This window comes from Poecilia mexicana, unplaced genomic scaffold (genome assembly GCF_051168715.1).
Source record: "Poecilia mexicana isolate PSO_F unplaced genomic scaffold, ASM5116871v1 scaffold_4, whole genome shotgun sequence".
NCBI lineage: Eukaryota > Metazoa > Chordata > Actinopteri > Cyprinodontiformes > Poeciliidae > Poecilia > Poecilia mexicana.
In genome coordinates, this window is record NW_028263373.1 from 5,511,766 (window position 1) to 5,527,610 (window position 15,845).

Consider the following 15,845-nt stretch of genomic DNA (forward strand, 5'->3'; position numbering starts at 1 on the left):
AAATCACTAAATAAGATTCAATTATACGAAATACCACATGCCCATGAACTCTCAATGAGAAGGACTGGTAAAGCACTACAGAGGTTGGACTCATCTTTAAAATCTAGAAAAAAGATGAAAACTAAATCAATCTTGTTAGAAGAGAAACATTTAGACTTCGACGAGGGCTGGAGCAATATCTGCAGCTTATACACAACTGAAATAATTAAAGAAATTGAATGTACTTTTCCTGCGACAGACTGGCGACCTGCCCAGGGTGACCCCGCCTCTCGCCCAGAACGTCAGCTGGAGAGGCACCAGCACCTCCCGACCCCACAAAGGGACAAGAGTGTGTGTGTGTGTGTGTGTGTGTGTGTATGTGTGGATGGATGGATGGATGGATGGATGGATGGATGGATGGATGGATGGATGGATGGATGGATGGATGGATGGAATGTACTTTTCATGGAGAGTTATAATGCAATAATGCAAAATGTAAGAATGTAATTCCCTCATCAAAAACATACTGAGCGCGGTGCTTTGACTCCCATGGCAGCCATTCATGGGTGCCTTAACGCTCAGACATATTATGGTCTACCTGTTTACCCAAAGTTCTGCCTTACCACACAGCTCCACTAGACTAGCGGCAGCAGAAATGAGCAAACACCTGGAGGAACTATGCATCTGCTGAACTCAAGGAACGGCTGTAAACGGCAGCAATGGACGGCAGGTAGAAGCATTTATGTGGGCAGAAATAGTGAGAGGTTCTTAAAGAGACAGAGGCCAGTTTCAAGGCATCAGATAGGAAGTCAAATTTCTATTAGGTGGTTTTTAATATATACAGCATTTTCATGACATCTGATGGTATTTTATTGTGTAATAAATCATATAAAAATTCATAATACCCTCCTTTAAAAATAAAGTTATCCATGAAACTGGCGCTAATCATTCCTTCAAATCACACTTAATTGAAGAAATATTTATGGAAATATAATTGTTTTTAAGCTTATAGCAAAATATTATGGTGAAACAAAAAGATTCATTAATTTCTTTCAGCAATCTGATTCTTTTTGTTTGAGTCAAATCGTTCAAAATTATTGTGTTGCTCAAATATGTTAAAAGTTATATAATAAAAAAATGCTCTAAGAGCTTCTTTTAAAAATATTACATTTAATGGGTGTTTATACAAAATTAAAAATCAAATTCCAGTATGATGTTAAGTGACTGATCCAATTAAGACATCAAAAATAATGCACAACAAAACCAGCGCAGTCAGTTTCTACAGAAACAGGTAAACATTCAAATCAACGCCCTGTGTGATGAATGTCTACAAAGCCGATTGATTATTTCTAATCATCAGAATATGTTTGGCTGATGAAGGTCTCTCACCAAGATGTTGTTTGACACATTTTGCAATTTCCTCCATTAAATCCAGAGATTACAGCATCAAAACAATAACTTCTGCTGAACTTTCGTGACCATCGTTCTTCCTTTGCCAAACATCACACAGCATTTCTACAGAGCTCACAAGAAAATGCAAGAAGACAGTTTTAATTTATTCCTGTGAAAGCTTTCAGCATGAATAAAACATGCTGACTTCAAAGGAAAAAATAATAAAGCAAAATGACAAATTGGCATTGCATGATTCCAGATATTTCTCATCGACACTGAAATGTGGCACCGTTGTTTTATCTGGTTTGAGAGTTGGAATCACAATTAAACCAAAGTAAACATTTTCTTTACATCTTATTCTAAACATAAAAAAAATGAGATGAGAGTTTAATTTTAATTTTCTTTTAAAAAAAAACAAAAGCTTAGAGAAAAAATGAATTAAGCAACAGTTCAAAAGGACTAAACCTATGAAAATCTCTACCTGATCCGATGACTTCCTCTATTTTGACACAAGAAGGGTCGATTTCTTTGGCAAATTCCCGCACCGCCTCGTTGGGGTCTTCATAGGTAAAGGGGTCAATGTAGATCTTGACCCCTGGTGAACTGCGACCCTCAGACAGGGTGGGAAAAGTCACAGTGGGGGTGGGACCGCTAAACATGTCTGGCCTCAGAGTCACTTCTGTAAAGAAAGTTCACAAATAAACTTTTTTATGAAAAGAATCCAGGAGTTTTTAATTATTTTTACACTAATAAAATATAGATTGTGTGTCTACCTCCTCCTGTGTTGTACTGCTGCAGCTTGTCGCCGTACACACTCTCCTTCAAATGCCTCCTCCTACAGTCAGAGGGAAAAAAAAGACAGACAAAGCTTCAGGGGGAGAAGTCGCAAGAGCACATACATTTTACAGAGCAGCTCTAAATATTGCAGGAGTAAAATGCAAATTGGCAATTTTCTCTCAAACTGGGTTGAAGTAAAATAGTTATCCTGTTAAAAAATCTGCTGCCGAAACAGTCTGTCTAGAACCAGTTAGGATTGAAGGATTGTTACTGCTCTGTGTCATCAGCACTCATTTTCCTGCTTTCCTCTGCAAACGGAACAAGTGCAGAAACGTCCCGCAGAATCTCCATATGCCACTAGATCTTAACAAGACCCACAATAAAGGAGAACCTCAATAAATAGTTGAAATCTAAAAGGGATAAACTGTAGTTCAAGTTGTTATTTTTGTTAATTTTGACAATGACTGCTTATGGATAATGAAAACCCAGAATTCAATTTATTAGGAAATCACTATAGCATGTGAGACCAATCAGAGAATACTTCATGTTCTTTCATTATATGCATGCATTAATACACTTGTAGCTGTTTCCTTTCTGTTGATATCCCGCTAATGTTGAAAAAACACAATTATGCAATTGCAGTGTTTCCATAAAATAAAAAATAAAATTGAAATCACATTTGAATAAGTTTGTTCATATGATAAGTCATTAAAAATCATGTCAGCGGCGGATGTAATCATATCAATATTTCAGCATTTTCTGCATAACATCATGCATTCCATTAACTCTACTTTGGTGCAGCCCAAAAACCCCGTCATCCCGGCGTAAAAACTTTTTACCTAACAAACGTGAATATTTTGGAAGTTGCCTTGTTTCCACTGAGCAAATTTATTACAAACTTTTATGTTTAACGGAAACACAGTTGGTGTGTCAGTGTCTTCCATCTTGACACATCAGTGCACAAACAACCAGCGTGTTGTGTAACGGTCTTTCATACCCTGACCAGAGTTACCTTATGATTTTCTAGACAAGACATCAAGAATTAAATATTCATGCAATGAAAATAATTTTCTTCCAATGTTTTCTAAGAAACCAAATGTTATGTTTTTACTCATCAAAATTAAAAAGAAACAAAAGCTTAAATGATATCACTTTGCGAGTGAATTGAATATATGAGCTCCAGATTTTCAGTAACCCTGAGAACATATCTATAATTTAAGACATTACATTACTGCAAACAGGGAGCTAGAAATTCAGATGTTGGCCAGGAAAACCATTTTATAGGGTCATAACATTTGGCACACACGTAAATAGAGCAGCGCAAATGAACATAAATCTTGGTCTTTGTTGTGAAATTGATTTAGCTTTTAGGCTACTGAGTCCAACAACACAGTCAACAATCAGCGAGAGCAAACCTTCAGCAACATTTATGTGAGATGAATCCCTAATGCCCACTGGCCAGACAAGATCAGCAGATATAATCTGTGGCTAAGCATCCAATAACTAGCAACAGCTGGTGAAATTTGAAGAGGACAGATATGGGGAGAGCAAAACCAGATAAGTTTGGTCAGAGAAGCCTGAAAGTTAACTAGAAATGGGACAACCTGGAAAATAATGCCTCCCCTGAGAACAGGTCTGCAGGGAGAGATTAAACGCAGGCGCACACCTGGTTATGGAAAGAAAGAAAATATTGGCTCAGATCTCAAAGGCCTAAACTTCTAGAGGAGTGGCACATTAATGGAGAAATCTTTATCTTGCATATATTATGAAAGTAAAATGAAAAAGTGGAAGGTGCTTTGAGATATAATCACTAACATAATATTTCCAAGAATTTGTGTTTAGCATTAAATGGCCTAATTCAGTTTTACCATGCCCAGAGTAGACAATACAATAAAAAAAATAAAAAAAAGTTTTAATGTATTACAACCAAAAACACACATCTTTGGAAAAAAGTGTCTTTTTATATTATTGTCAAAAGAACAAAGCATCAAGAAATAAAAAAAGTCAGTTTGGTTAAAAACTGAAATGACAACTTCCACCTGTCAAACCTTTTTCCCATTTTATCTCCAGATGTGCTGCTCTTGTTTTGCTTGTTTGAATTTTTTTTTCTTTTAATCTATATGGAATACTAAACTGAGTTGTTTTATATAAAACCTTTAACCATTTACCATACGACTCAAGTTCAAGACTTCTCTGCACTTTGAAACCATCTTGTAATAAAAACACCTGACCTGAAAACCATATCCTGATATTCAAAGGAAGGTCAATAGAGCTGCTGGAGCAGCTGAATGAAGACTTAATATAAATGTATTTTTGTCAAGTTTCTAGTGTAAATATCTAAGAAAACTTGAAAACAATCTTACAAGTAACTTTTCAGCGAGAAATGTTTTATCAAGTCAATAATTCCTTTATACTGATGAAAAAGTATTAGTTCCTTAGGCACACATTTTCCCCGTAAGTGAAATAATCTGCCAATGGAACAATATTAAGGAAATATTGACTTAAAAGAATATTTTAAAATATCTTCAAATCAAAATTTATTTTGATTTGAAGATATTTTTGTCTTATTTCAAGTTTTCTAAGATATTTCCACTAGAAACTTGCCAAAAATAAATACTTGGTAAGATTTTAGTTTTTTGCAGCGTAAATGTGTTTATTTGTGTGTCTGCTGTGTGTTACCTGGTACATACGATAGCCAGAGCTACCAAAGAGACGATACACACTCCGCCTACTAAAGAACTTGCAGTCAGGTAGAGCTGCTGTCCAAGCTCTGACTTGTACTCATCTGCAGAGGCACACACACACACACACACACACACACACACACACACACATACATAATTTAGCAATGCTGAGATAGGCATATCTGTTTTTTATATATTTTTGTCTTTTACACACACACACACACACACACACACACACACACACACACACACGCCTATCCTAAAGTGAATACATGCTATACAGCTAAAATCTTCCATAATTCCAAAAAAATAACACTCATTTTACATGACTGCACTCAATATGCAGGCAGAATGAATTGCCTCACAGCCAGGTTTGCACTTTACAACCTTTTCCACTCTCTCAACCCGTTTCCTCTCCAGCAGAAAACCTCCACTCACATCTCCACACAGTCCAGCCAGCCACCCACGCTCTTACCGTCTGTGAGGGTCTGGAAGAGCATCTCTTTGCTGTAGGCTCCGTAGCCTGCCACGGTGCGGGCCCTCACCTGGACCACGTAGCCGGTGCCGGGCCTCAGGCCCTCCAGGACCACGTTGGGTGTATCGCTCTGGACCACTGAACTGTTCAGCAACGACGACTGGAACTGCAGAAGAGGCAGAGCAAGATGCCGATATACTAAACTTTACCTTGACAATCACTGCAGGTGCATCCCAATAAATTTCAATATTAGCAAAAAGTTAAATTTAGAGTGATGTATTGATGTGTGTGTGAATTTAATGGCTTTTTATCTTTGTGTTTTTGTGATGTAATGCACTTTAAACTGCCTTGTTGCTGAAATGTGCTAAACAAATAAGCGATTAATTGATTGATTGAAGCAGCACAAATAAATTTAAAAATGCAATAAGTGCAGAAAGATTGAAAAGACATTATGAGATAAAATACATTTAAAACAAAATACAATCACAGAATAAAATAGAAGGAGAAGGTTAGTTAAAATAGATATTGTAAATAGGAAAAAGCTCTTAGTGAGTCTTGATTAAATAGATCTAGATCGAACATTTGGTCACCGGTATGTGTAACATCCTTAGTGATGTTTTCAGCTCTTGTGAGACCTAAAAACTGCCAGCAATTGTTCAACAGAGAAGGGAAAAGACATCCACGTCTTAATTACTCTCTCCAAACAGAAATTAAATACACCAGAGTAAACTCCACCGTTGGCTTCAGCAGCTTTGATTCAGATCATCTTTCCAGATGATTCTCAGGAAATGGAGCTGCTGTTGTACCTTTTTAAGAATCTCCAGGGCGTGACAGTCAGAGATGTGAACATCAAGGAACTTAAATGAATGCACCGTCTCAACACAGACATTATTTATGTAGAGGATAATGATCGTGTTGCGTTTCCTGAAGTCGACAGAAGGTTGTCGGTGGCGCGCCAAACCGACATTTTCTGGAATTCTTGTCCAATTTTTTCTGACAAAAGAAAATATTTTTGTCAGAAAAGGGACTCTGGATCACTAAGTAACAATCACTGCTGATGTTTCAGCTGTGGCTCAACACGAGGAATGCACACATTTTCCTGACAAACTTTTTCTTTCATTCGACTTTCCATTAACATGCTTGGATGCACCCAGTGACGGTCCACAGCGTTTCCCACATCTCGCCCAAAGACCACTGCAGGTGGGAACCAGTTGCCCCTCACCTTGCACAGATAAGCGGGACTAGAAAATGAAAGGATGGATGATCTGATACCCCAGGGTTCTACCACCTCATCCTTATCAAAATAAAATGGTTCTAAATCCAACCAGGTTGGAATTTATAAAATCAAGTTTTTTATTCACCACGTTTACATCTTCAACTTTAACTTTTATACGCATCATATTTTGTCAGGAATAAATTTTAAATGTATGTAAAGCCGCCATTCACAAATTGCTTTACTGGTACCATTGCCTAGTGTACCTTGAGATTTTTTCTCTTGTATATTCCCAAAACAGCTGCTCTCATTCACATTTATAAATGTTTCTTTCTTCAGAATGCAAAATAAGTATCCAGTTTCTGACTCTAAAGTCAAACATTTAGACACTTTTAACCCTAATATCACCATCAAGTCAGAAAGCTGCTACTTTAGTCAAAAACACATTAATAAAGGCCAGATAATGAAATTTTAAGTTGTTTTATAGAAGCGGCAGAAGCACAAACTTGCTGCACTTTTGCACATGTTGCCTATGCATAATGTTGTCCACATTGTTGTTAAAAGGTCAAAATGTTCATCTTCAGTGAAGTCCTGATTCTTAATGCCACCAGGCAAACTCCTCCATCATGAATGTTATTTCAGCTGCTCATCTGCCTGAAAGAAAACTGAAAAGAGAAAATTGCAGCATCACTGTTGCATCTTCCACCCGTAGACAGCAACATCAGGGCGCAAACATTCTGAAATATATGTTGACGTTTTGATTTAGAGCTGCTTTCCTCCGTTTTTTCAGGACTTCTCAATGCTTCTCATTTACAAAATCCGCTATGATGCGACATCAACATCTATATGGATCATAAAGAACCCTGTTCATATTTCATTTTCACCGTCTTTCAGCTTATGGATGATTAGCATTTTTATGTCAATTATTTCTCCAACACACCTAAACCCTTTCCTGATGACCATTTTTCTTCCTCCTTGCTCTTTTGAGTCATTCATCTTTCCATTCTATGCAAATATAATAAGGGCTTATTGCAGTTAATTAGCTTTTACCCACAGAGAAAGACGAGCATGTGGACTTCTCCCTTTGCATTCGTCTCCATATTATCTTTCCCATCTCATAAATCCAAGGCTATCACCTTTTACCTCCATCTATGCCCCCTTCTTCTCATTTTAGACTTCCTATTTTCTGTCATTTTCTTTCAGATAACAAGGTTTTACAGAGGCTAAATCTAAGAGCGGGCGGCAGAACGAAAGGTCTGCTGTGGTGGCGGCGCGAAGGTATAGGCACGAGAATGAAGGACGGCGGGGTGGGGAGGTCGACGGCAGAGCAAAGTGGAGAGGAAAAGAGATGATGGTGGTGATGAGGAACACCGCCCAGGAGGGACAGGAGTGGGTGGAAATCGCTGGTAGATTGGGGAGAAAAAGGAGGGTTATCAGGAGAAGACATGGGGTTAAAGATGATTGAGTTTTCTATCATAAATATTCATGGCGAAAACCCATTTTCCACATGTCAGTCATTAACCCATTCTCTTGTATCAAAATACCAATCATGATGGGATCAAACTTTTTCCTCCTTCCTTGTCTTGACCTAAATTACGACCATATAATGTTGTGTTTGCAAAATGTTATTGCACATTTAAGTCGACGATGTTGCTGATAATTAAGCGGTGGGTTTTGGATGATTTTAAAGTTTAAAAAGTAGGTAAGTTTTGCACAGAAAAGACGTTGCATCAGTGCTGGAGTTCAGATTCTGGAGTTGTGTGTGGCGAGGAAAGCTCGACTCCATGCTGACTGGAGTAAAGAGGTTAGGGGGCAGGCCGTCTGGGAAGGCCTGGCAGACAGAGATAAGTATTGGGGGAAAATTTTGACTTTCTCCACCATATCAAATTTACTACATTAAAACTCATTATCTATAGAGTGGGAGTGAGGGAGGATGGAGTGAAGAGCTGCAGGAGATGAGGAAGGTGAAAAAAATGACAGAAAAAAGGGTGCAGCACAGCTGTGTGTCCTCTCTCACCAGGCTTATCAAACTGCTCCCACAGGACATCTTCACTTAAAGCTATGAGCTAAAATTAGTCTTTACGTGGTTGACTGCTTCACAGTGGGAAATGCAGAATCCTAATTGACTTCAATATGAGACTTTATTAACGGAAACCTAGCAGCAAATAAGGCCGACTCAGGGCGCAGTACGAGTTTTGACTGCAGCTGTAATAAATATCTCACTCACTCATTGTAATTGTCCTCAGTGTTAAAAGCACATCATGTTATGCGACATCATGTCTGCCGTTTTCCACCTTTTCCTGGATCGAACTGCAGGAACCCGAGTCTGTTCGGTCCTGATCAGAATTGGTTTTAATTTAACTCTGTCCGTGTTATTTCAACAAGAAATCGAGTAATTATGAATTTGCAAACGTTGCTGTGAAGGTACATTTCAATGTCTGAGTTTTAACCCCAGCAAAAAACCCACATCATTTGTGTGGGTTTACTTTATCTCGATCTCATATGACGTGAACACAAATAAATATTCAATTGTAAAACGATGTTTTGAATTTTCTGTAAATGAAATCTGAATAATTTGCAGTGTATGCAGGTCTTTGGGGATGTTTCTAACAGCTATCCTCATCTACAGAATGAAATTGATCTTTTTTTTTGGTTTCCAAATAGCCTTGGACATCGTTTTGGTATTTCAGTTCCCGTTTGGTTCCGGTCCATGCCATTTCACACAGCGCATCCAGGATCTGCTTTTACTGCAACTTCATCCATATGACTTGCATCAACTCCAGTGGCCCTCACCATGATGCTGCTACTACCATGTTTCATGGTTGTGATTCAGGTGTAGGTCAAAAAGTAAATCAACTTTTTTTTTTCTTTTCTGTGTTCCCTAGAGGAAAACCTCTAAATGAAGACCAGATTTATGAAGTGCACCATTAATAGTTTGACTTTGCGCAGGTCCTCTGGCCATAGCTAGAGATTTCTGCAGCTCTTCCAGAGTTACCACGGGACTCTTCAGTGCTTCTATCATAATTGGTCGTTTAGCTGGGCCTGTTAGCTCAGGTTGAGGGCGGGGTCAGGTCTGCAGTTGTTCCAAACTAAAATCTAACACTAATCCATAATATGTTCAAAGCTTTAGGATATAATTTTATGACCTACTCTTCCTTCACTTTTCTTTTCAATAATGTTCTCCAATAGCCCTGCGAGGCCTTTATGCTGAGATTATATTACACACAGATGGTATCTGCTTACTAATTCCCTGGATTTTATTTCAGGGCAAAAGAGGCTTAATACATATTTATGGGAAAATGGGAAAAGGTTCAAGAGGTAATTATTAACATCTCTGTATGCTGAGAAAACTCTGCAATGAGGAAGTTAAAAATGCATCGTTTAGTTTCTGGACAGAGTTTTTGTTTTACTTTTTTTGTTTATTCCCTCTAAAGTGACAAAAAAAGAAAAACAGATAGTTGTGAAGTTAAATAGAGCCTTTTCTTATTTGCTGGCATAGAGGACTCAAGGATAAGCTTTCAAAGATAATTTGTTTTCCAATATTACTGCAAAGCATCACAGTCCTAACCAGTGCAACACGACTTTTGGTTTTGCATTTAAGTGCACACTTTTGAATTCCAGACTAAACACGCTCAATTGTCTGAAACGCTTGTTCAGTTTTATTCTCCTCCTCAAAAACAAACATATGGTCCTCTTTCTGGAGAATTCAGTAAACAGATCTCATCCACCAACATTCTTCTGCAGCATCCAGTATTAGCTGAAAAGTCTACAAATCATTTCAGATCCATTTGTTCCTTCTTTCTGTCTCAAGAGTCCCGCTGAAAAAGTGGCACATGTTTGCATCAGATCGGAGTAATCTTCTAAAAAAAAACCTTCGGCAGAAACAAATCAGACAAAAACTGACAAAGAATATGAGAAGTATGTAGTTCTAATGGATAAAAAACAAAAAACTGTTTAAAAATGTCAGAAGTTTCATGTTAGGATTCTAAATTAATGGATTGTACAAAGTATTTTACTACATTTTTACATGAAGTTTGTACAAATGTACTAAGTAGCCAGAAAAATGCTAAATAAAAAAAACCTTTAGGCCATCATTTCCATTTTACTAAAGCACAGAAAATGGGGATCGGGTGGAATCATCTATAATATGGGTGAAAAAACAAATATTGGAGGTGATTTTTATGAAAACTGTAAATTGATTCGAATATTCCCTAACTGGGTTTATTACACGGGCAAATTCTGATTGGATCCTGTTTTCCAGGCCATACTTTGAAAAGAAGGAAGCCAGTGTTATTACCAAAGTAGAAAGCTGCATGTAACTGTGTGTAATTTCATTATTATTGTAACTATGAATGATTCTTTGTAAGTCCATGCCAGAGCAGTATGTTTTCTTCGGGGTTTCAACGTGCATTAAAGTAACATTTGGTTGATTTAAATGGCAATTCTTGTGTTATTTCTATAGCATTCCACTTTTCTGTGCATATTGTGTTTCTGCCCAAAGACTTTTGAGGTTAAAAAGATCTAAAGATTTTGGCCAATTTCAGTCTCTAGTAATATTTCAGATGACCAGCAGAATATTGGTTCTTTTTACACCATAAAAGCACAACCAGACCACTTACATAACCTCTCTGCTCAAGTTAAACACCTGCAATCCATTACTGCATCACTATTATTGTCACATCCTCATTTTGTGGCAGCAACAAGTTGGGGAGGGTCCCCCTCAGTGCTTGTTGGGGGATGTTTACTGTGAAAACTGCAATAAACTCAGACGCTAAGAGTGAGCCTGAATGTTTTAATTAAAGACAACTGCTGAAATTGAGCCTAAAAGAGCCACAATTGGCAACGTTTGCAGTACATAATGAAAGGAGGAGAAATCTTGTACACCAGCAACTGCAACCAAGGAAAAAAAAAAAAAAAAAAAAAAGCTTATATCTGTTGTAGAGCAAAGACAGGTGGATTAGGAGTAAAAATGAGTGGGTTGTGAGGAGGCTCGTGTTCCTTTCAGTGTATCTTACGCAATTCCTTGTAGGTGATTTGCTTTTTGTTTTTCATCTATCTGCAGTGAAGTGTTTTTCCAGGTCTGGGCTCAGCTTCAGAAAAGAAGTGAACAGTCTTTGCTTTAGGTGACAGATACTCCAGTAACTTACCTTTCATGCTCACAGCTTAACATTCAGCAAATTACAAGGACTTAGTAAGAGATCCCATTTTCTTTCATTTAGGAAATTTTACTCCTGACAGAAACGCAGCAGCAGCCTTTCACGGGAAAGCAATCTGGTTTCACAAGTTTTACCCCTGAATTAGTAGCTCTTAACACCGCCCCGGGTCTGGCATTCTTTTTCCTGCCTGACTCAAAATTATCGGGAATTTCTCCATCTGTCAGGCAAGCCGGGGGTTAAACTGCGGCTCCATTTATCATCTGCATTCAGATATTGACAGCTTGATAGCTACATTGTTAACCACACATGTACAAACAAATAAAAACACAACTTCCATTAAGAGGCTGGTGCATTACCTTTAAATACAGAGAAAAACTCAGATACCTACAGAGAGCATCGATAAGGGCACCTTCTGGGCCTTTATGGAGATTTTCTGCAAAATGTTTGCATGTTAAAGAAAAAAACCCTCTAGGGTAGATTTAGAGCCTCTTGGAGGAACTGCATATCAAACATGGCTTACAAACACCTCAGGATCCCCCTGAAGCAAACCTGATAGGAAAAACTACACTGGACTAACTGACTAAACCCCAGGGAGGAGCGACAAAGTATCTGCACATATTTTTAACTTATTGCACGAAAGCTAAAGCTAAACTTCCACTGAGTTTTGAAGAAAGTGCCTAAAAATACTTTTCAAAAAACATCTTTTATTTAGTCTGATGATGATGGCATTAAGGCTTTAAAGAAAACTGAAAAGTTTCAGCATCCACACCTTTAGGTTGAGGAAAGGTTTCACTTTTCTGGAAAGAAAATGTTCAGTCCTTCCCTGATGACAGAATCTGTGTGATCCCAGAGGTGTCAGAGTCCACAGACAGAAATGAACACATGAACACAGCGAGAGGAATCTGGGAGGCAATCTCCTTCAGCAAACAGACGGCCAGTATTAGTCAGGACTGTCCACAAACCGGGTCACAGTGCACAATTTGAAATATGAAACCAGAAAAAAGTAAAGAAATATGATGCTAAAAATTATATGGACGACTGAGGTTGTGTTTACTACAACATCTCTTATTTCAGCTACAAAAGACTAAATTTAATACATATTGATTTTAAAAGCAATTTGTCTGAACAAATATTAATGTTTCCATTTGCGATGCAAGTCTGAAACATCTGAACCAAATGAGCTACGCATCAGTTATTTTCAACTTAACCTGTTCCACATGTCACAGTTCATGAAAATACCTCCACATGACAGTTTTTACTCATTGAACCTTAAAATCTATCTTGAATCTTCTAAACAGATCCTCAGTTCCCCCAATCAATTTACTATAAATCAAATCAAACCTCTGTTTATCTGTATGTTTAAGTATTTTAATGAATTATAAAAACATGTTGGAAATAATCCTATCATTTGAATACAAAATGTTGCAGTCTATCACCAGAAGTTTTGTTCTGATCAAGTGCTAATTTATATTTTTATAGGCCATTTTGCACCTGCTTTCTCAGCAGTTACTACATTTTACTCCTCATTTAAGGAAATGTAGCATCTATTTCCCTGCATTGACCGTTTCCTTTAACAAAATGTATCCTGCGTTTTAAATGCTAGGCTCATACTCGTAATAAAGTCGGTTTTTGACATTTAGGGGTTTTTGTGTTTGGAAGTGAGTAATAATATTTTGCTTTGGTTAATATCTAGCACTTGTAATGTCTGGTGATTGGACAGATTTGTCCAAACATCAGTGATTGTTTTTGCCAAATTAAAAAATAAAATCCAAATGCTAAACTACTGTTCCTAAAAAGAGCGGCCAAACCTTTGCTTTGACTAGACAAAAGTCATTTTTGGTACTGAATGCTGTAGAAAAGCTTTAAGTTTCTAGTTTTTTCTTAGTTCTGCTGTTTGGTGGAGGGTCAGAATTGAAGCATTGAATTGAGGTTGTGAATCACAAAATATTAATCATTATGCTTCATATTTTGTTGGCATTAAATAATTAAAATATGAGCTTGTTATAAGGCCATATAGCAAAGGATTAAAGTGTTTAATTGTATCTTATTACAGCTTTACAGTATCTGAAAGGATGTCACCATAACCTCCAAACATTTCCCATGTCTGCTGGTTTACAAGAGCCAATAGTTAAGAAAAGTGTGCGTTTGTGTTTAATTGTTGAAAGGAGCCTTTCACTCTTTGTGAGACCCTGTCAGTGTGGCCACAGGCTACAACAAACGATCTGCCTTTTACTTTAAAAATCCATGTTCACTAATTACAAGATGATTCTGTCAAAGATGATGCATTTACTTGACTGGACATCTACCACCAGTGAGGAAGAAAGTGCAACAGTTAAACAAATCACAAACATGTTGACAGCTTTCCGCCAGCAGCTGTCCTTAATTAATGATCATGCCAAGTGTGTCAGCCAGCGAACGCAGCAGTGGTTATTTTCATCAGCAGCTGGAGCAGCAGGCATGTTAAGTCACAGGAAGGAGAACGTGAAAATAAAGAAATAAATGTTTAAAAAGCGCAATCAACACAATTAAGAAATGTCGTAATGCATAAATATATTAAACATCTATTGAGGCATCTGTGTTTTATGTGACTTGGAACAAATTTAAAATACACATGAGCTTTTTAAAGCATTAATTTAATTATTCACGACAGAAAATGTTTAAAATTTGCCTCCTCTAATAAGTTTGCCATATTTTAAGCAGCACAGTTCTGCCAGGTACAAAACGACGTTGTGCTATTATAAATCCATTTACAGCAAATCAAAAACACTTGCTTTGATTGATTTGAAGTAGACAATAAATTCATTCAATTAGCAACCTTGTCAAAGCTTGAAGAAAGAGACTGTATTGAGGCTTCTGGGGGTTTTCTTTTTAATTAAACTTTTCATAGCCTGGTATTTAGAGACTGATGGTGTTGTAGCCTCGTTATATTTTTAAATGCATATACTGAATATTGTAGGATGTCAAACACTTTTCTGCACTCAGTAATCTATAATAGATTTCACCACTTTTAATATTTTCAGTATAACAATATGTCTTTATCAAATTAAAATAAAGTTTAAGAACTGAAAGTGTGAACATTATAAAGACTAGAAATGTAAACAGATTTTACTGTAAGAGTTTAAAATGGAGTATCAAAAAATAACTAAAAAGCTTTAAATGCTAATAGCAGAAAATATGCTATGAGGTTTATGCAAGCAATGAAGAAGAATCAGTTCAAACAATAAATATATGTACTTTATGCTTTAAAAGTTAAGCTGAATTTAGATTTCATTTAGACATGAAATAATACAAGTTCCTGCGTTTAAAAGTCGTAAAATGTATAATATTGATATCTCGTAAAGTTTGCCAATACACCCATAAATTGGAAAAGGTAGCAGAAATTTTCCAGAAAAAAAAAAAAAAATTCAAAGAATCAACTTGAGTCTGTGATTTTTGTTGCTAAAAATGCTGAGGAGATAATCCCAGACAATAATCTCACTCAGTTGAAAGTAGTGCAGTAATAACAGCTGCAGTTCACGATCACTAAAATTTTCTCCTTGTAGATTTTGAGGTACAAAAAAAAAAGAAAATCTAAATTTCTTCATGGCAAGACATCGACGAGGAAACAAGCATTCAGATCTCTGTGAGCAAAGGTGTTTGCAAAATAAAGCAGTTTCTAGTACTTACCAACAGTTAATTAAATGACATTAATGCACTTCACATTGATCTTCCTGTTTTATCGACTCCCAGCAGATTACTGGCTGAGAACAAAACACCAAAATGTTCAGCCACACACACACATTTATCATTCCAGCCTACCTTGTCGTAGTATCTGATCTCGTAGTCGAGGATGATCCCGTTGGGCTGCTCGGGTGGCGGCCATGAAAGAGAGAAGCTGCGGCTCGTTGAGCTCACTTGGTGCATTATGGGAACCTCAGAGGGAGCTGGTATAAAACAAACACAACAACAACCAACCGATTAGGAGTTTTACTGATTCACCAGGATGTTTAGACATTATAAATATGCAAATAGAGTGTAATGTAATGATAAAATGCTTAAAATGTTTGCAAAGAAAAAGGTTTCTACTTCAGTGGATGTGAAATAAAATTGATGTGGGAACAAGTGTAATATTCAAATGCATTTTTAGCTGTGATCTCAGGATCTGTGCACATTTGGCTGTAATAGACTTC

The 15,845-nt window shown here is 37.1% G+C and overlaps 1 protein-coding gene across 1 annotated transcript in view; it reads right to left on the reverse strand.

Annotated features, from left to right (window-relative positions):
- The window catches only part of LOC106926383 (ephrin type-B receptor 1-like), a 99,312-nt gene that overhangs the window by 27,617 nt on the left and 55,850 nt on the right, over positions 1–15,845 (reverse strand). The window contains exons 9-13 of the mRNA XM_088004847.1: positions 15,475–15,599; positions 5,308–5,473; positions 4,828–4,933; positions 2,145–2,206; positions 1,853–2,050 (exon numbers count right to left, since the gene is read on the reverse strand). Of these exons, the coding sequence (XP_087860973.1) occupies positions 1,853–2,050; positions 2,145–2,206; positions 4,828–4,933; positions 5,308–5,473; positions 15,475–15,599 (657 nt within the window). The remainder of the gene's footprint in view (positions 1–1,852; positions 2,051–2,144; positions 2,207–4,827; positions 4,934–5,307; positions 5,474–15,474; positions 15,600–15,845) is intronic.